Source organism: Pseudopipra pipra, chromosome 2 (assembly GCF_036250125.1).
Source record: "Pseudopipra pipra isolate bDixPip1 chromosome 2, bDixPip1.hap1, whole genome shotgun sequence".
Taxonomy (NCBI): Eukaryota; Metazoa; Chordata; class Aves; order Passeriformes; family Pipridae; genus Pseudopipra; species Pseudopipra pipra.
The window spans coordinates 43,142,466-43,164,551 of NC_087550.1; the positions used below are offsets into that span (position 1 = coordinate 43,142,466).

Below are 22,086 nucleotides of genomic sequence, written 5' to 3' on the forward strand. Positions count from 1 at the left end.
GTCACTCCCAGCTCCTCTAGATAGTCCATGCCTCTTAGATGAGAGCAGAGTATTTGACTTTTCAAATCAGTGACAAATTATGTTTTTCTGATTTTGGTTCTATTTTCAGCCTGATACAAGTCAAGATAGAACTGGAGCAAATGTTAAAATTGCTGCAAGGAACTGGAATTCAGTAAGATACTAAATGGCATTTCTGAAGAATCAAGCTATGTCAACTGGTGCCAGGATACCATTCCCATATAGCAGAGTTCTTAAGGGCAGAAAAAAATTATTTTGATAATGAATAGCATATAGTATCATCTTTTCCAGTTATAATTAATCAAAATTTGTGTCATTGTGGGTGTAAAATTCATCCTTTAAAATGGAACACAGTAACAAAGCTGGAATCAAAAGTAAAATGTATCATTACATTTGCTTGTGATATACATATAATTACTGAGTTATTTCTTAAAAACAGGGTTGTAAATCAACATCCCTATTAGGTTCCCAACATTTTATTATTTATCTCCAATAAACTGAACCCTGTCCAGTGACAAGGGCAACTGTGTTTTGACAGCAGCTGGATCTAGCTCCAGATTTTCCTGATCAGAGTGCGTAACCAAAGACCCTTTGACAGTGGTTCAGATGAAGGAGGACAGAGGACACCCGTGCTTCGTCAGAAACATGGTTTAGGAACACCTTAGAATGGATAGGAGCTTTCTTCACAATTATGAGCTCAGCTTTGTGGGAACATCACAGGGATGAAAGGCTGTGAGAGGACAGAGCCAAATGTGGGGCAATATGCATGGTGCACTGTTGGCCATGATCTCTTGAGCTGAAGGAGTCACAAGAGCTGTGTGCAACACCTGAGGTTTATTGCACTGAGCAGCCAAGTTTGGTCCCACAAATCATCTTCACGCTCTGGTGCTAAGCATTGCCCTGGCTCCATACAGTTCCCCCCACCCTACGGGCTGGGGAGTCTGGCTGTGCCCAGCTGCTGGCAGAGCCTTGACCCTCCTGTTGTCAGTGTACCTGATTACTCAGCAAACTTGGTGCTTGGTGGGGCAGCAGGGCAGAAACTTGATGTGATGTTCAGTACATGCACAGTCTGCTGAGTGCAGCTGTGACAAAAAGCTGCCTCTCCTTGAGTTGCCGCTGCTCTGCCTCCCTGCCCAGTGCATCCTGTTTCCCAGACCTTCCCCAGCATAGCCAATGGAAGGGTATGTATGCAGGTCTCATCACTACACACTTTTCCTCAAAATACTCAGCTGTTTTGGTGGAAGGTGAGCCCTATCAGCCTCCTAGTTCTGGCTGTCATAAAACAGAGGGTTTGCGGTAAGCAAGTTCCAGATGAACAGTATCAATCCTTCACCCATCCAAGCATGTTCGGAAACATTTACAAACCCACAGGAACATAAAATGAACCTGTGCTGATTGTGGATCAGGTCCCTACATCCTCTAGTATAACAACTGCAGGAGAAAAAATCTCCAAAAATCAATTTAAGAAAAAAGTTGCAAAATCATGTGCGCTAGAAAGTGCTAGAAGTTGTTCTGTGGCAGCAAGTAGAAGGGGTTGCATTCACCCCTTGCTGCAACAGAGCAAGATTCACTTTACAGTTTTTTCCCACGGTTCCACTAAAAGTGGTTTTGTGCAAAGTCACACTTAGCTAAAATTGAGACCAAGTTTACAAGTGACAAAAAATGCAATAACCTATTTTCATTGTATTTGACTGTATTTACAAATACTTGATTGCTGCACTTTATTCTACAGAATCTCTTAGCACAGTCCAGCTGTACTAACTCATGAGTGCATTGCACAGAAGATACTAATATTCTCATACACAGTTTTGTGCTACCACTCATAAGATGCAGCCTGCCTGCACAGCCTTCTTGCTATTCTGCCCCACAGACACTCCTCTTGAGTACCCACTGCTCTTTTGCCCCTTGGATGCTTTTTCCTGCTCTGTTCAAAGCTCTCCACGTGCCCAGAGCAGCTCTCCGTAGCCCCCCGCTACTGCCACATTGAAACAACATTGAGCCCTCTCTCCATGGCACAGTAGTATTAAACACACATACAGAATTTTTCCTCTGTGAAAGCACAAAAAAAATATTTTACTGAGGATTTTGATCCTTGACATTGCTGAAGGCAAGCACAAAACTAAGGCTAAGTATAAACATCAGGAACCTGTAGCATCCTTCAACTGTTGGGATGGGGACAAATTACTTCTGCATTCATGTTTAAAAAGAAAACATTAAACCTTGCAGGCTAGATATATAGTATATACTTTTGTATGTGCATAAATATGTTTATATACTTAAGAGAGATCCATATTTATAATATTATGGAATGAAGGTCAACCTACATCTATAAAAAGTATTAAAGCTTTTTGTTTAGAAAGAACATTTGTCAATGCACCTTTCAAACTTGCCTTCTAATTTTACAAACAACAGAAATTAGTCCCATTTGACACCAATTTCATAGGAAAAGTATGTTTTTTATTTCTAATTAAAGTTATTCCTGATTTATACCAGCAGATGTGCAAAAATAATCAGATCCAAAGTGTCAGACATATGGCACTTGTTGCATGAAGGCACATATTCAATACTCCAGAACTTGGTAAGAATGCACCAAAATAACAATGCGTCTGAACAGCAGCTTCTCTGAGTGAAAAATGAAAAGGCAGGAGACCTGGTTCTTTACTTATACCAGGACTGATAGATCTAATAGTCTTCTTTCCTTCCTGCTCCCAGAGAAATTTTGTTTAAGAATACAAAAATTTCATCCAATCTGGTTTTGATGTCCCAAACAACAGCTTCCATGGTTTCTTTGGGACGTAATTATAGCAACTCTTATTGCCAAAAAACGATGTTATTTTTAAATTTTAATGTGATACACATTGCTTAAAATTTCCCTTTTTTTCTTGGCATTGTAACTACTGCTTCACTCCCATCTTACACATTTTGGCACAGATTAATGTCATTAAGTCTAAAAGATCATGTCATAAAGTTTTCCTCATCTCTTAATTCAAAGAATGTGTTTATTTTGAAAATATATTTGACAATTCACCACAGCTGTAAAACTGAAATTGTCTTTAATAGCAAGCTGGAGAAATACAAATACTAAGGTTATCTAAAAATACTGCACTGAGCTACTTCAGAATATTTCAAATATTTTGGGTAACACATGCTCTAATTATACCATTGTATCATTATCAAATTAAATAGCTTTTTTTTTGTACTAAAACAAGACAGGTCACCTTAGATATCATCTATTAATACCAGCATTACAAGACCAGATTCTCAGTGGAGAGGGAAAAAAAATTAATGGGAAAGAAAAGTCTTAACTTAAACTGGACAACTATTAGGTATGTAATGCACTGCCTTCTCCCATTTAACAGGTTGTCTACTCCTATCCAGCCACTTAAATAAACAGCAAACACAAAAGGGTATATTAAAATTAACACAAACTGATAGTTGATGGTGGTGAGACTAGTAAGTAATTTCCAAAGCTGGCTAACAATAATGCAAAACGATGATCCAATGCCACAATATCAGATACAGTTGTCCTGCAGATTAAGACTACTTGTTTCAATTAAGGTTTTATGCCTTAATACATTAAACTGTTCCAGAGACCAAACAAGCATTCAGTTGCAGCTGAAACTTTATGCGGAAATTTTAGTGATGATCACAGAGGTACGTACAGGAGTGTAGCACAATTGCAACAGAAAGGCTGTAGAAGAATCTTCTGTTTTACACTAATCTACCAGAACTCCTGAGACATGGATTTCAGTCTTACAAACTGATATACCATATGTTACCGGATCAACCTGAATTCACTCCTTATTTTAGCACACAGACAATGGTTCACAGACTCTCAGCTACAGGTGTAGCTATCCAGATAATCATTAAGTCATGGATTTCGAAGTCCACTTTAAAGAAACTGATCTCTCAGAAATGTCTGCGCATCCAGGAGGCACAGGGAAATCTGTTGCTGAAATATTTCTGAACACATAGCTAGAACTTTGCTTTACCCTATTCAGTACGGAGAAGCCCTACAATGAAGTAAGTTCGCATCCCCTCGATGCTGAAGGAAGAATGTGCACGCCATGCATCACAGAGATGTAACTTTTTATATATTAAAAAAAAAAAAAATGTTGCTAGGACCTGTGATAAGCACTTTACCATATTGTTTTCATTCAGAAAGGGACTCGGCAGAAATGATAAACCCAGCCAAGGCGGCAGCTGCGCCTAAGCGTGACTCCCGACCCGATTTCCAGCACCGGGCTGCCGGGAGCTGTACTCCCGCAGGTTTTGCGGGGCTGGCAGCCGGCAGCCGAAGCGGGCACGGAGAGGCAGCGAGCTCCAGCGGCCCGGTGGGACTGCCCAGGAGGGGGGCGCGGGCACCGTCGCCTCCTTCCCGACAGAGAGCCGACCCCGCGGCGCGGCCGTGGGTCTGTGCGGGGAGCGGGTGGGCCGGGGCCAGGCGCGGGGCACTCACCGCGGGGGCCGTCAGGCGGCGGATGCTCTCGCCCAGCGAGTCCAGGTTGACCCGCCGGCGGCGCGGAGCGCGGCGCGCCCCGGCGGTTGCCGCGGCGGCGGCGGCGAAGGGGGTGTCGGCGGGGCCGGGGGGGCTGCGGCTGCCGTTCCAGCAGAGGCGGGACAGGGGACACTCGCCCTCCTCCTCGGGGCTCGTCTCCGGGCAGTCCGAGCCCAGCGAGCTGAAGGACTCCGACGAGATCTTGCGGCGGGACATGGTGCCGCGGGGCGGCGGCGGCGCTCAGCGCGGGGCGGCGGGCAGCCGCGGCGGGCAGCGCCGAGCTGGGCGGCTGCGGGGACGGCCGCCTCGCATGGCCGCGGGTGCCCCTGGGCGGGCGAAAGGCAGCGGCGGAGCCGCCGCGCCGGGGCCGGCACAGACCCCGCTCCGCGGTTCGCCGCGCCGGGCCGGGAGCGCGGATGCCGCGCCGCGCCGGGAGGCTTTAAAGCGGCGGCGGTGGCAGCGGCGGCGGCTGCTGCCCTCCTCTGCCTCGGCCGCCCGCCCCGCTCTCCCCTCCCCCGGCTCCCTCGCTGCTCCGCGGGGATCACGTGTTGTTTGGAGCCCTTTCCCCCTCCTCCTCCTCCTGCCGCCTCCCCCGCGCCGCTCGCCTCCTGTCGCGCCCGGCCCCGCTTGCCGCGGCCGCCGCCGGCCGCGCTGCCCCGCTCCGGGGGGATGCCGGCACCGCCCGCACCGCCCCGGCAGCTCCCGAGGGGCGGGCCGAGGGCCGGGCCGGCGGCAGCCCACGCTCCCCCCGCCGCCGGCTGCTAGTAGGGCGGGAAGGGCGCTCCGCTCTCCACCCTGCACTGTGGAGCTGGGCGAAGGGGAAGGGGGAAAGCGCGTGGGTGGCCCGCGGGGCCCCGCGGGGAGCGGCGGTGCCCGTGTAAAGGGCTGGGGTCGATCCCGGCGTCCTCCCGGTGCGGCCGCCCCGGCCCCGCCGCCGCCCGTCCCGCCGCGCTGCTGGACAGCTCCCTGGCAGCTCCGGCGGCCGGGGAAGCCGGTCCGCGCTCCCTGCCTGCCTCTCACCGCCAACGAACTTTTGGAATGGCATTCGTGGAGCTGAAGCTTAGAAAATAAATCGTTTTGAAAACTGGGAAGGCAGGATGCCGGCCACCGGCTTTCAGAGCCAAAAGTTGTTCTTGTCCTTGTGCAAGCACTGCTCCTGCTAACACTGAGGGTCTGTCCAAAACAGAAAAGAAGAAACTAAATTCATTCCTCTGCTACAGCCTTGGCAAGAGGAGAAAGGACTGGTTTAAAGGACTCAAAGCAGAGGAGCTTGGATCCTGGATGACAACCAAGGTGTCTCCTTCCCAGCTTTCCCTACCCATGCTGTCAGTTTAAAGACACTTTGAGAGTTTCATGGCAATAGTGATAACCCCATGTAGTTCTCAGCAAAAATGCTTCAAGGAAATGTGATTTCAGCTGTAGTGGCTCGTCCTACCATCAAGGAAGACAACTTGTCATTACTTTGCCTTTGTTCAAATAAAACTTATTTTAAAAAGCAATGATTTTAAGATAGCTTTTACTCTGCCTTTTCCCTATATTACGACATGTTTTACAACCTTATCCTTTTAAATGTCTGAGTGCAGTCTAAACAAGAAGTCACTAAAGAGACTAGGAAGATTTCTACAGGAATGAAAGAGTTTTTGAGCATGGCTCTAGGCAGCCTAAGCCAGCGTCTGCTCTCAGAAGGGGCACAAGTCTGTGACTGAGCATGCTGATTTTAACTAGGGCACAACAACCCTTGCCAGGATGTTGCGTTCAGTGTTGTCATCCCTGTTTCTTATGACTCACCTAGTGTCTATTCTTTTTTTTTTTCTGTAGAAATATATATAGAGTAAGAGAAGCGATGAATCTTTTCTCTTGTTATATTTTTTTAATTTCTGGTGCTTCCCGTGGCTTGGAAGGATATATAGTAAATCCAGAATGGTCCACACTACCTTCTGTTGCCTTGTGAAACAGTACACTTGGGATGCACAGACTTTCTTTTTGTAATCCTGGTGGTACCCTCAGCAGCCCTAGGACATGAATCAGACATGTTAAGTTAATTCACGCATGAACCTTCAGATCTGTTGTCCTCCTCTGTGTTTCCTCCTCTAGTGATTAACATTATTCATCAGTGCCTGAGTGTAGGGAGATGAAACAGTTACTCTGTCTCTTCCTTCTTCCCTCTAAAGAAATACTTGTTTTCATGGGTTCTTTGAGACCTGATGCACAAGTCCCTGCTGGCCCTCAGGCCAAGCTTCTGCCATTGAGGGAACTCAGGAATTAAGGGGTCTGGAAGGTGCCCTTTGGTGCTAAACATCATCCCTAGCACAGGGTACTTTCTTCACATGTGCTTCCATTTCCATTAAATTTACTTCCTTCTCATAGACCATTCTGTACAGTCCTCAGTGAAGCAAACTTCCACTGGTTTCTTGGCTGATGCAGTGACAGTGACAACTGGGTAAGAGCCACATAGTTTAGCATGGAAAATGTAAATACATATTTATAAGTCTAAAGTGCTAAAATACCAAAGAGTCAACTGGTTCCATGTGCTGCATTTCAGCTGTAGGGCAAGCAACTTGCTTGCAGGCAAATTTGCATTTTATTCAGCACTAGAGAAAAAAGATTTCAACATGACAAAACTGACACTTTTTTAGACTTCAGTTTCCTCTTTTTCTTGAAGTTTAGAGTAGCACTTCCCAATGCAACTTATTGCTAGCATTTGACCATGCTCTTGAGTTACCCATGCAGCATTAAAAGTTGCTTTCCTCATTCCCCTCATGGCCATATTCCTTTTGTGCCTGTGGTAACCCTGAAATGGGAAGGGAAATTCTTAGCTAAAGTGACTACCCCAGAGGTCAGGATTATTATAACTAAATGTGCTTGTATACCAAGTGAACTCTTTTCAAAAATGTAAAAGACATTTTCCCTCAACATCTAGATGGTGAAATTCATGACTTAGTAAAAATGCCATTAGGTTCTTCAAAAAATCTTTACTTCAGCCAAAGTAGTACTTTGAGTAAAGCCAGACTCAGTGTTGCTATTCATTGACTATTCTGATCAGCTACAAACTTTAAAACTTGTGGAAGTAAGCCTCAAATCTGCCTGGTCCAGTTACAAAGATGTTGGTAGTCTGCGTGCTGTAACTCTCTTCGGGATTCATGATGTGAAGTACATGGAATTAGATAGAGGTGCCAGTTGGAAAACTACCAAACACCATCCTAAGGTGTCTCAAGCTAAATAGAAATGGACATCAAAAGATCCAAGATGATTCAGGTCCTGGAGGTGAGTCTGGTGAGCCAGTTAGTCATTCAATCCCTAGTTAATTATTCTCATTTTATTCCTCCTGATCCAGACACAGCCTTGGCAAAAGCTAAGTACCACAGAAGTTGTTTCATCTGACAATCAAATGCCATTGACATAGACATTTACAGCACATAAGAGAACAAGTGTTGTTCTTTTATACGTCTCATCAACCCAAATTTGCAGTTGACACATTATTGGATAAATAGCAGAAGTGTCTGTATAAAGTATAAGGTTCACCAAAAAAGAGCCTATGTAACATTTCTATCATACTATAACAGAATGCAATGTATGTGTCCCACGTGTATTGCAGACAGGTCAGAGAAAAATATGAATATTTTTAATTCTTTTACAATTTTTAATGTAAAGTTGCCTTCTCATTAGACAGCCAGCTGAACATGAGCTGTCAGTGTGCCCAGGTGGCCAAGAAGGCCAATGGCATCCTGGCCTGTATCAGCAATAGTGTGGCCAGCAGGACCAGGGCAGTGATCGTCCCCCTGTACTCAGCACTGGTGAGGTCACACCTCAAATGCCGTGTGTAGTTCTGAGTCCCTCACTACAAGAAAGACAAGAGCATGTGCAGAGACGGGCAATGGAGATGGTGAAGGGTCTGAAGCACAAGTCTTATGAGGAGTGGCTGAGGGAGCTGGAGTTGTTTAACTTGGAGAAAAGGAAGCTCAGAGGGAACCTTATCATTCCCTACCTGAAAGGAGGCTGTAGCCAGGTGGGGATCGATCTCTTCTCCCAGGCACCTAGTGACAGGATAAGAGGATATGGTCTCAGTCTGCACTTAATGCTATGGGTCAGTTGACAAGGTGGTGATCGGTCAAAGGTTGAACTTGATGATCTTGAAGGTCTTTTCCAACCTAAATGATTCTGTGACTCTGTGATTCTAAAAAAAATATTTTGAAAATCACAAATATTTTATTATTTTTTATATTCCTTCAAATTTTTATCTTAGTGCTAGTAAGCAAAACTCACAATACTGAGTCCAGTTCTGACACAAAATGCATGGTCTTTAATTTCCATTAATTACAATGTGTTGGTTTATTGATAATTGTTCAAACGTTTCTCATCAGACATTATATGCTGGAGTTTTGATGTTATTATTTTTTTCACAAATGCTGTTTTTCTGAAGCTCACACAGCCTTGGAAGATTAAAATAACAAAAACAATTTCATCATAGTGCATTGTGTTGTCCTATCTACCTTTGTTGAGAAAATGTTGGTCACAAAGATGCTGAAAGAAAGTATTTGAATTAATCCAACTTAGTTATTAGTTGCATGTATCACATACATCACATATATAGTTCATATTATTTGACCTATCATATTATATGGCTTTTTATAGTGAACTTTTTATAGCACTGATGAACCTATAAGTAGTTAATTTTCCCTGAATAGAAAAGATTGTTGTCATGGGATCAATGTCTCCCACAGAGAAAGTAAACATCTGTTTTCCAAAGCATTTCTAAAGCAGCAGGAGATTGTTATCCTGTGACAACATTCTATTATAATTATTTTATTGCAGTCAGGCAAAATGAATGATGTGTAGCGAATTTATTCTTTTTTCACATTCTGTCAAACCTTCCTGCTCTTTATCCAATGACTTCCATCTGGAATAGTGCCTGGAAGGATGGCTGGGGCATTCTGCCATTTGTCATTAATGATCTGTTGAATTACAGCTGGCTCAAAGAACAAATCCATTGTCTGTTTCAGCTACTCAGAAATAAAGTTAATGTGCAAGGTACAGCAAACGCACATTGGTCAAAGTTGATGTTCTGGTCATCAGGTTTTTTTTGAGTCCATCATGTTACACGATGTATTACTGAAGCAGTAATGAATCTATTTTACAGTGCAAGATGAGATATTACATAATGAAAGAAGAAGAATCTGTCTTAATGCTCATAAACTTTATTTAATCTGTGACCCTCAGCACACTTCTATGACTTGTTCTCATGGATGAGGAAAGCAAAGCACAGGTGACTGATACCACAAGTCTCACACTACATAGCAGATCAATAGCAGAATCAGGAATTCCTTGTTGCCTAATCTAACTTCAAGACAACTTTATTCAGAATCAATTGGCTTGAAACATGAATGGCGAGCATCAGATACATTTGTAAATTCAGGGATTTCACTATACTAACTTGCCAAAGTAGGATCAAAACAAGATGTCAAGGCTGTAGAAAGAGATATGTTACATTGACATCATCACTATTTCTCAACAAAAAATGGTGATGGAAATGACTGATGGAGTGAGAAAAATAAGAATGCCCAAATAACAGTGCTTTGACTCAGATGATTGGGTCAAACTGAGATTGCAAATCTCAGGGAGAAGTGATGGCATACAGCTTTAACTAATTGTCTAGAATAAACACACAGTTGGCTAAACATTCAGACTTAAAAATTTATAAATCACAAAAGCAAAACTATAGCACAGCACTCAAAACCTCCTATTTCTGTTTCACTTGCACAGAGAGATAAATTTACCGAATTCAACAAGAGGTGAGGTAAATAGAACGTTTTCTTGATCAGCATTTCTTCTGTGTCCTGAGTGTTTTACTCTGAGGAAAGCAGATAACAGAGGTGGCATAAATTCTGCCTCGGAGTTACCTATAGACCCCATCCAAATTCATTTCAAACACCAAAAAAAAGAAGATGCTGATAGGCATCTTATATGGTCTAGAGCTACCTCACCCCTGCACTCTTTGCAGCTTGATCTAACCACTATTTATAGAAAAACATCTCCCTACAGAAAGACAATTTATTTTCACTCCTGCAGCCATATTTATCCCAGGGTTACTTCCTGCTATAAGCAGGTTTTTTTGTAAGGATATCGATGTCATCAACAAGGCTAATTTGAAGAAAATATAATATTACCTACATATGAAATAAATTTAATTCACTTTCAATCATCCTTTGTATGATTGTAGTGGGGGTTCATGCAGACATTTTCCCAGACTTCTGAAAGAGCTTCCTGCACTGTTCATACAACATGAGGATCCAAAATGGCAAGGTCTTTAAGAGCTTCTTGTATCCTAGACAGAGGCTGAATTAAACCAGGACCCTTAAATTTTCTGAAGTGTCTGCTGGGACTGCCTTTTCTCCTGAGGGGAGGCAGAATTGATGCCCATGAGGCAGGGTGTCTTTCATGTCTCTCAGTACTCTCACTTGCTTGTAGAAATTCCCCTTGGTGATCTCTCACGTCACATTCTAGGCAGCCCTGTGGTGCTCACCAAGTTGGGGAGGCACTGGGAAAGCATGTAGCAGCTCTGGAAGGAGTTAGCAGGTAAGTCCTGGGAGAATTAGGGTAGTCATAAGATGCTGACCGGGTTTGACTAGGTTTGAACCTGACCTATTGGAGAAGTAGTCTTTCAAGGCAAGTAGTACTGCACTGCATCTGGGAGATGAACAGCCTGCAGCAGAGCTTATGTGAGGAGCATTTTCCGTACTAGCTCACCCAGGACCTGGTTGGGAGCAGGACAGCAGGTTCTATCAAAGGAGGCCAAGCCAGTGTACATAGCACATAGTGTTGTACTGCATGTTCTTTGTTCTTGTCTAAACAAGATGGTCCTTTCCACAAACATTACGTACTTCTATTACATTTCATCTCTTCCCAAACTGATACCTTCCACCAGATGACTTCCAATTTAAAAATTCCAAAACTTAAATCATTGCTATCAATGCACCTTACCAGCTGGTCTAGGATTAATTCACACTGACATCTTGTCAGATTAGATTACCTTTTCCTATTTTACCTTAATGACAGGAAATCCCACAATATTTTACCCAGACTTGATGAAAAGTGAGACCTTGTATCATATAACGAGTGGGAAGAGTCTTGGAAGCTTCTTTGCATCTTTTAGTTGTCTGTAAAGACTAGCTCTCATGAAGCCCAGAAAGGAATAAAGATATTTTACTTACATATAGTTTCAGCAACTGGAGAATGAGAGCAAGAACAAGCTCATACCTATAGATGTAGATGGTAGGAAACCATTAAGACAGTACCTGAGCAAATAAAAAATATCTACAATTTTTCACCAAACACAGAGTCGGCCAAAATGTTGTACAAATGAAAGATCCTATTGAACCTCTAAATAAAATCTATTGTAATAAAACCTACTCTATTTCACCCAGAGATATCAAATGATCTTGTTGCAAAAGCAACTCCTTCAAGCAGGAAAATGTCATGTGCATGGCTTTAAAATGTTGGTACAACTGTCCCAGCCTCTTTGCACCAGATGTATCTTTGACATGAACTTCAGGCTGTCTCTGCCTAATAGCACATAGTTTTAATATTATATACTATACTTAATAGTGTTCAGCAACCTTTCCAGATGTTCAACTATCTAACCTGCTGTCTATGACTATGTGTATCAAAAGAATCCTAATATTCCAGAGAAATATTTGAAAGCATTGCAAAATATAATGACTTAAGTTTTAGCATCACTTCAGAATCCACTTTTCTGTTCCTTCCATTTTTCTTCTTTACCTTTAGTCCTTGAAAACTTAATTGATCTTTTTGCTTCATTCTTCACTGTCACTTGGTTCCTTAAAACAAGGCTACAGGCAAATATGAAGGTAAATTATTTTCCTGTCATTTAGTTCCTGTTACTCTGTTTTGGTGAAGGAATACGACTTTCAAATATGAGCATTTGTGCTACTCAGAGCTCTGTCACTCTCGCTGATGTTACTTAACATCAGGATACCAAAGTTTCATATTCCAAAGATTCTTGTGCTCTTTGAAAAACAGATAGTTTCTATGCAGAGATTAGTGTGAATACTAGTACGAAAGGTTTTCACCAAGAGTTATTAAGTCAATATATTTTGTAATGGTGACATAACTAGAAACAACTATGTATCTGTATATGGATTTCAGCTCCAGAATTTGAGCTGAACCTTTTCTAAAATGTTCTGTTGAGAGGGAGAGGAAGGAGACAAACAGGAGACAAACAAACAAAAAAAGAAAATATCAAAAAAAAATAAAAGACAACTCCTTTTCTCTATGGAAAACTCCTAATGAATTCTGAAGTTCTCTTTCATGTCAACATGTTTTATGCAAAAATTTCCAGCAAAGGTAGGTTACTGTGAGGTAATCATGCACCTGGGGGAGCTTGCAATGTGTTTGCCATAACATCAATATTTCGCTTTTGCAGCACGTTTCACTCAAAATTTCTCAAGGTGTTTTGCAAGCAATTACAGAGCAAATGTCTGTAATGTGAATAAGCTTGAACAAATAATGATTTCATGGGGGAGCTGAGAGCAATGTGGACCAAATCCCATAGTTTTCATCCCTGCTGATATGGGCTGAGGTGCTCAGCACCCTGCAGAAGTCCTCAGGACTTCTCTGAATCTGGCCCTGGGTGAATGAATCTCAAAATCTTTTACCAAAAAAAAAAAAAAAAGCCACAGGAAAGTTACATACTGATATAATGGGAATTTAACTGCTTGTAGCAATGCAGAAATAAATTCTAGCTACCAACAACATTTGCTGCTAAATGAATAATATTTTAAAAACTTGTCTCTTTAGATAAATAAGCAGACAGATATGCAAAGTATTTTTACAGAAAAGTACCATTAAAATCCTGAAACCATGGAAGATTTTACTATTAAAGCCAATAAGTAAACCATATTTTTGGAATATTTCTTTTAAAAAGACGATGTAAATCTTAGCTCTCACTACAGTGGTGCAGCCAAGTGCCTGGTTTGCAAAGAGAGTGAGTGCTGCAATTCAGGTCACTAGTAAAGTTTTCTATAAAATCAGTTTTTCGCATCATTGTTCAGTTACAAGAAAAATCAGTTTTTCGCATCATTGTTCAGTTACAAGAACAATAAGAACAACTAAAGCTAAACCACAGAAGCTTCTGTAAAGCGATGAGAATTTGTTTCCAGAAAGGTGAAAGTGCTAATAGTGTTGAAGTATTTTTAATACTAATCACTGTACAATACAAAGCTTCTGTAAAATTTTTTTCCTGTTTTTACCATGAAGTAGAATGTATGCCTGCTGTATCATCTCAAATTGACAACACGGTTTTTTCCTTCATGCATGTGGTTTGTCTTCAACTAGTGTTGTGGTTTCCATCCACTGACAATAGTTTAATGCTTTACATGACTCAACATGAACAAGGTGTCAAAAATGTTAAAAAGCAATTTCTTTGTCGGTTGGATACAAATAGAACACAATGCAAATGCATTGCAGCAGAAAGAAGCAGGTTAACACTGGAAACATCCATACTACCTCAAATGTTGAACACTTCCCCAGATTTTGAGAAGCACCGTGAAGTCCTTGCAGGTGAAAACTAAGAAAAAGTGCATGGAATTAGAGTGCTACCCCATTCAGTTCATCGTACAGCAGAAATTAATTTGTACTTACCACAAAAGCATTAAAATGGCTTAATGCAGACAAGATTTAAAATGAAAGAGAAAAATGTGAAATCACATTAAGAAAAATTATAGACACATGAATAAGAAATGCTGAATTTATTGGCACTTGTATTAAAATAAGGAACCTGAGTTCTAATATTAGTAAAACCAATAAGTTCCTAAATAAACAACTTCTTTGAAGAAATCCAGGAATAAGTAACAGAAGTACTGTGCTACTGTCTGTGGTAGCTTCTTTCCTATCCTCTCCTGTCCTATTCTGTTTATCCTTATTTATATTAAAAAATAGCTCATTAAATATTAAAAACAGTAACTTTTTTGTTCAAGCAGACTTGTATAAGTGTACAGATATAGAAAACAGAAGCAAAAGCTCTTGTTCTTCTATTAGTAAGGCAAGTGTACCTTCTTATAATCAAGCAGAGCAATTTCATCATAATCCAAACACTTGAGAAATAGCTGGAAAGAGAAGGATTTTCAGGGTAATTGGGTTTTAAATAGTGTGACAGGTCTTCTGAGGAGTCTCTTTCCTGAGCAAAGTCTCATCTTTGGTTGAACAGAAATATAAGTGTGAGACACAGACAGAGAGATAGATTTGATGTTACAAGGGGCAAATTAGAAATGGATAGGTAAAATACTCAAATATATTTTATTAAGGGGAAAGTTCTGCTAATTTAAACTTGCTGATCTTGAGCTAATTTCTCTTTTCTTCTTTGGATTTTATTGGAAAATCCCAGTTCTGGCTTTCCATGAAACAAGAAACCACTCCAAGAAAATCTCTACTTCCTATAGGCAACCTATTGTCTTTTATTGGCCTAACCAGAAGCTGAGTAGCTGTTAATAATTCCACATTAAGAAATTTAGCAATGTAAAATGAACTTTGCTAGCAAATTCTGGAAGAGAAATGGGTCTCTCCAACCAACATTAAAACTCTTCCTTAATTTTCTTTGACTTAAAAAGATAAGTTATAAAGGGCCACAAGATTTGTGTTCTTCATTTCTTCTTCTGAAATACTTTGGGTTCTTTTACTGTTGATGAGAGAACAATGTGCATAATGCATGCATATGACTCTACACTGAAGACAACACAAATAATAGAGTTTTACTCTTTTAGAGGACTGCAATTTATAAGGTTTGAGTGCTTTTTTTTCAGGCTAAGAAGCTGAAGATGACTAACAGGAGGAAAATCAGGCACCACTGAGAACAACTGAACCATAAACATGAAAGCAACAAGATTTTAAAAGATGAGGTGATAAACGTCTTAATGCTATGGAGGTTTTGCATAATCTTGTTGGAAATGAAAAAAGCAACAAGCCACTATGTTTGCAAGAAAAAGTCAGAGGCAGCAATATTTACCTTCAGTCCTGGAGAAGTGAGTAGAGTTGGTGGAGAGAGGAGATCCCCTCCCCAAAATATCAGGGAGCACCACTGCTCACCTCAGCATCACAGCCCAGGACTGGGAATTGAGTTTGGTGCCAGGACTCAGTGGGACAGATATAGTTGTTCCTGCTTTCATTGGGCTCCTGGCATGCAAGCCCACATGTCTGCCCCAGCACCCATCACCTTCCAGCCAGCCACCCCATGCCCTTGCAGGTGCTGCAGACCCCAGATGTCCTGTTGGATGAGTCATGCTCCCAGGCTCAGTGGAGCAGAAAGAACAGAAGGATATTACTGAGACTTCAGGGGCAGTAGGGAAAATATCAGGATTTCTACCTGTCTCTGCTCAGCAGCTTTTCTGCACCTTTGTTGACTATCAGATGATTTCACACCATGTTCCCAGGAAGACTGTCCAGCAGTGTGAGATCCACAGCCTTCATGTCTCTGTAGGGTTCTATAGTGGTATCATTCAGTAATTTCAATGGGGAAAAAAAAAAAAAGATATCTCTCTGTGGCAATGGATATACCATATGTAGGATGGAAAAAATCCTGTCAAAGATGGACTGGTGAAGAGAAAGAAGAAAACAGCTCAAATGTTATAGAAACAGAAGTTTTTAATGTTGTTTAAACATGTCTTAAAATGGCTTTTTGCATTTCTGCAAAGTCACTGCTCCTTCTTTCCGGCACCCCCTGTGAAGGACTCTTATCCCCCATACAGGAGTGTCCTGGGAAAATGTCCTGAGGTGTTTCTCATTGGCCTTTGTTAACCCCTTCCTATTGGCTGTTAACTCCTTACCTGATTGGTTTTTCTGTAAAACCCTGAACCTGTAATTGGTCCCCTTTTAACCCTCCTAAAAGCCTTATAAACCCCTACCCCACAATAAACTTCCTCTGTTGTCCGTCCCTCCCTGGTGGTCTGTGTGAGCTCCTTACAGGGTCGCCGGGCCACGTGGCAGGGGCAGGGGGGAAGAGCATTCACCTCTGGGTAATGGGCTGGCACCCAGGGCCTGAAGGTTCCCCCCCCAATTAATCCGCCGTATATCTCATTTTCAGACTTTACATTTCCTACTGAGAAAGAGACTGAAAATTTAATTAGAAAAATGGCCCTGCACTGGCTGAGAGGGCCACAGCTGTGGCACGCTCTGGTTATCCTATGAAATACATTCCCACTAAATCCTCTTCCCTATACTGTATCCTCTCCCCTGTCTCACCAGCACACAGATGAGAGTCCTCAGCAGAAAGAAAAATGACAGCACAAGGTACAATGTGGCCCATACCCACTGAGTTTAAAAGCTTAGTCCCTCTAAGCAGAGAGCAGCTAAAATCCAGGTCCAAAGTCAACTCCCAGGTTTGCAGCAAGGCCAGGATGTAACCTCATCAGTCAGCTCAACAAAGGGTAAAGAAAGAAATGTACCAAAACTATAGCAACTTTAAAAAATATGAGTGAAATAGGGTGTTCTGGAATTGACATTATCGAGCAAACACACTGAGCAGCTCATCCCTGGAATACATTTTTCTGAATGCAGTATATTTAGTGTAATGTTAAGGACTCGTTCAGGTTCAGAACAGCTTAAGCTTTTATTTTACAATGCATATTTCCAACCCTCCAGGCTGTGAAGACAGCCAGATAACCTTGAAAACCTGACCAACACAGGAGTTCTGAGAGTTGTGTACTCTCTTCCCATTACTCCTACTGGCATACTACCTTCAAAGTCTTAATAATATTTTAAGGACTTATATTAATTATTTCATTAAACACAATTTCAGGAAATAAAACAAGAAAGGACCGGAAAGTGCTGCAGAGAAAAGGAAGAGACATAGAAAGACAGGGGAGAGAAAAGACAAACAGAAAATGAAGATATTTTAGAATAGATAGAAAATAAAATAGAAAGACAGAGATGAAAGGGGCAGAAAAAGAGCAGTTCTTGGTGTGATCATATTGGCCCAAAACCAATCATTACTATAGCATAAGGGTCTGAGCCAATAATAAGTAAACATAAAATCTAAAGATCCACTGATTCATTTGGCCAAAAGCAAAAAACCTACAATGTAGGCATTTACCCTTCAGCTAGTACCTTTACTGCTCTTTACAGTCAATGCACAGAAATAGGCAGTTGGCAGGTGGGGTGGGGGGTTGATCATTTCATCCTAAAATAAATGGCTACAAATAGGTCAAGTGAATCACTTTTTGAAAATACCTACTTCTCTCAGTCAACTCTGAAAGGAACCTAGAGTGACTTATGCTTATACCATAGATAACTTTAATTAGATGAGATGATCCTACTCTCCAACCACTATGCAAAGACAAGATCCTTCACTTAATCTTTACATGCATCCCTCATGACAATAGTAGAAGCTCCTCTGTGGACTCTTATATCAGCTCACAGACTGGATTTTGGTCCCCTCTACCAAATAGATTGGATTAAGTATGTTTATTAGGTAATACAAAATTATATCTGCTGCAGTTACATAGTAAATTAGAACCTAACAAAATTAGTATAATGCCTCAGAAAATCTTCAAGATCATTGCAAATATTAACTACCCAATCTTCCATTATTCACATGTAATGAGATTAATGTAAGCACTACAAACACAGAGAGAATTTTTGTGATTGATATTGAGAGAGGATAAGATTTGAGACACAATCATATTTAAAATCTCTATGGAGGTGGAAACAATTACATTTTGTGAGAATACCAAACAGTCAACCCTTGGTAGGTGTTGCATTTTGGCAGAGACTCCCAAATACAGAGTCTGATGAGAAGGCTGCTGGGGTACTCCTACCCTGGGCTACCATTTGTGCTTACTGAAGCGTAAGTTTTGGGTACCACAATATAAAAAACACATTGAGCTATTAGAGTCTATCCAAAGGAGGGCCACGAGGACGGTGAGGAATCTGGAGGAGAAGCCTTATGAGAAGTGGCTGAGATCACTTGGTCTGTTCAGCCTGGAGAAGAAGAGACTGAGGAGAGACCTCATTGTGGTCTGCAACTTTCTCACAAGGGGAAGCCAAGTGGCAGGTACTGACCTCTTCACTCTCATAACCAGGGACAGGACTTGAGGAGATGGCATGAGCTGAGTCAGGAGAGATTTAGGTTAGATATCAGGAAAAAGTTTTTCACATAGGAGGTGGTTGGGCATTGGAACAGGATCCCCACGGAAGTGGTCACAGGTCCAAGTCTGAGTTCAAGAAGTATTTGGACAACACCCTCAGGCACATGGTGTGATTCTTAGTGTGTGACCCTTGTGGGTCCCTTCCAGCTCAGTATATTCTATGATATATTCTATATGATATTCTATGATTCTGTCCTCTCTTCCCACTTCAGACTCCCCTTGAAGTGAGAAGCTGCTGCTGCCTGCCCAAAATTCTGCTGATAATCCCCTACCTCCTGCTGTCACCCCAGGCTCTTTGTCTCTGCTTGCAGGGCAGAGGGGCTAGTGAGGGGAAAGAAGAAGAGCTCTACCTGCCAAGGGCTGCAGGGAGGGTAGAAAGCCCACCACCAACAAAACTACTGACAATCAGTGAAACAAAGCACTGCCAATGCCCTTCTGCTGCTAATAGCACTGGTAAAGATCCCTCCAGAAGGCCTTCAGATGGAAAATGCATTTTGTGTCAGCATAGCAGCAGGCACCCAAGCCCCAGCATTCGCTTCTCAGTCTAATTTTCCCTTTATGGATCCCACAGCCATGAACTAGTCTCCAGAATGGCAATTATCTCTGTCTCTTGGGTGTCTTAATGCCCCAAGATCTGCTGTTATTTGACTTCTGTGCTGACACATTAGCAAAAACATGGATGACAGCAAGGGGAACATGCTATCTCTGCTGTAGGAGAAGCCCCAAATGGTGACACAGGGCTGTGCCTGGCATGAGCTCTGGTACCGGTGAGGAAACTGCTCTGCAGCTAATCCATCCAGCAATAGCATTTTATAAAGCAAATGTTGGGTCAGGAGGTGCTTGGAGAGAGGGGCGAAGAAAGCGCAGACCATAGTGGTGGTACAACAGAAGACTGGCCTGACCACACAGACAGGCTGGCACTGGCTTTTTGAGAGAATTAGTGAAATCAGATTAGGAGACAAATACCGGGTATTCCGAAGTGGAGACATCTACCAACTCCTAACCACATATTACATAAATTACATAAATGAAGAATTGTTCATTTGAACGCTAAGGAGAAAAAAGTCTTGAACTAGAATATTCCCTCTCAAAACCGGCCTGAGAGCTTTTCTTGATGCAGCAATAGCATTTTGTAGCCTCATTTTCAAGGAAGATGGCATAGAAGGTGTTGACCAGAGAAGCTGTCAGTCACCTATCCTTGGAAGTGTCCAAGGCCAGGTTGAATGGGATTTTGAGCAACCTGGTCTAGTGGAAGATGTCCCTGCCTGTGGCAGGGCAGGGGGGTTGAAACTGGGTGATCTTCTAGGTTCCTTCCAATCCAAAACCATTCCATAGTTCTATGATGTTTTGATATGCTATTGCAATGTCTATGTGGGGTGTGAACCTCCCTAGGCCTTCCTGGTGACCTCTGAACCCAATGGCCAATACTGCTCTGTAGAAATAATGGCTCAGTAACTCTGATCAGCTCCTCACTACAGGCCTCTCCTGTTGTGCTCTGTTGATGTGCAAAATGACCAGCAGAGCTTGACTGGCATCTTTATCAGAGATTGACAGAGAGGATGTGCAAAGGGGCAGACCCTTCTGCAACTTTAGTAAAGAAAGTCTGCTACTGTAGACAATCTTCTGTAAATGAAATCTGACTTGACCTAAATGCACACACTCCAACTAAAGTTGAAGAGATTTGCACATCCCCTCATTCTGAAAACATAATACTAATGTAATCATAAAGAGTTGTCTTCCCTGAACTGCTGCTTTTCCTCTTGTTTGGGGCCTATGTTTGTTCACATTTTGAATGCATAAATGTACCTGAAAAAAGAGTACATAGACCATTTCCAAATCAGTCTCCAGACTCCAATTAGCCTTTAACTTCCATTCAAATAATTGAGCAACACTATTCAATTTTGCAGCTTAAAAAAATCCTAATCCCTAGTTCATGTCTCTGCAACTTTTCAAATGCATAATTATGTTCTCCATAAGAATTTTAATACATCTAAATGTGAATAGAAAAATGGTTTTTCCCTGAAAATCCAAGTGTATTTGTTAAGAATGACTTTTAGTCCATTCTGAAAAATGGTTACATGTCTTGCCTCAGAATTAATTATATCCTCTTCAGTAAATTAAACATTTCTGCGCTAACAAAATCATCAATAACAAGAATGATGGAAACAGTTGAAGAGCAACACATAAGACGTATTGGGCTCTGTTCTCACCCCAGCTGAAGAAAAGAAATCTTGGAACGCCTTTGTTGGAACCAGTGAGGTTATGACTAGGCTATTCCTGCAGTCCACAGGCTTCACCTGTCATGATTGCACACATTTTGCAAGCAACAAAAGGTGAGCAGTATCAGACTTCGTTCTGCCAGCCTCATGTGTTCTTATTCATTTCCTGCAGCCAAGAGTAACACTAAAGAATCTCTCAGGAGACACACTGCTCACGGTCGGTGGGTGGAGTGCTGTGAGCCAAGCCAGCATCCTTAAAGTACTACAGTATTCAACATCTATATCAGGCTTTGGGTTTGCAGCCAGTAATTCACCTGTCTGCTCTTGGCATGTGACTTCAGTGGAAGTCCTGCAAACTGAAGGGGAGGTAATCATGCATGACTTAAGCAAGGCTCTTCTCAAGTTGGCCTCTGTTGAATTTCTCACAGACACAAGGTGAAATTTGTGCTGCAGTAGCTGCAGTTAAGTGGTTGCATAATTTGGGACTATTTTCAGAACCCCATTCAATATTTTTACAACTCTCCACATTTTTACACACATACAGACATACATATGCAGCCACTATCAACTTCAGAGGATTTAATAGTGGTTTTTTGTCATGGGTGCTGGCAAGATAATAACTATAATAATATAAAAATTCCAATATAATTATAGCACAAAAAGTACAGATCTCTGTAGGCTTTTCATTTTGTCAAACTTTCTTACAAACCTGCATGTTTTATTTGTGTTAAATGTGAACTTAATTAGTAATCAGAATGCTAGGTCTTTCTTCTCAGTTCTAACCCTCCAATACCAAATATTTTAATATCCTTCTTTTCCTTCTTTGCAGCATGCTAAATGAGGCATTGAAAATTCAACTTTATACTTGATAGCTCTTTCTTTAAAATATTCTGAGAAGGCTATAATTATTTAAATTTTAGTTTATAAGTATTTAAACTATTCAGAAATAAAAGAACTCAAACATAATTAATAATATATTGAGTAATAAAATACTTTAAAAGGTGATTTTTGTTATCTGCATATAAATGGATTTAGTGGTAATTTAGGATAAAGGGATGCTTTGCTGTAAGGATCAAGTTTAAGGAGAACAAGCAGCTGAGAAAAGGGAAAAGGTAACACCTTGCAGTCACCAATAAGCCTTGTATTACTCAGATGCTCAGCAACGTGGGCTCAGCCCATGGGAGAAAGGGGATCTGTC

At 41.7% G+C, this 22,086-nt stretch overlaps 1 protein-coding gene across 1 annotated transcript in view; it reads right to left on the bottom strand.

Moving 5' to 3' along the window:
• The window catches only part of GUCY1A2 (guanylate cyclase 1 soluble subunit alpha 2), a 150,015-nt gene extending 145,174 nt beyond the window's left edge, over positions 1 to 4,841 (bottom strand). The window contains exon 1 of the mRNA XM_064645213.1: positions 4,478 to 4,841. Coding sequence (XP_064501283.1) covers positions 4,478 to 4,732 — 255 coding nt within the window. The 5' untranslated portion in view covers positions 4,733 to 4,841. The remainder of the gene's footprint in view (positions 1 to 4,477) is intronic.
• Positions 4,842 to 22,086: the final 17,245 nt, after the last annotated feature.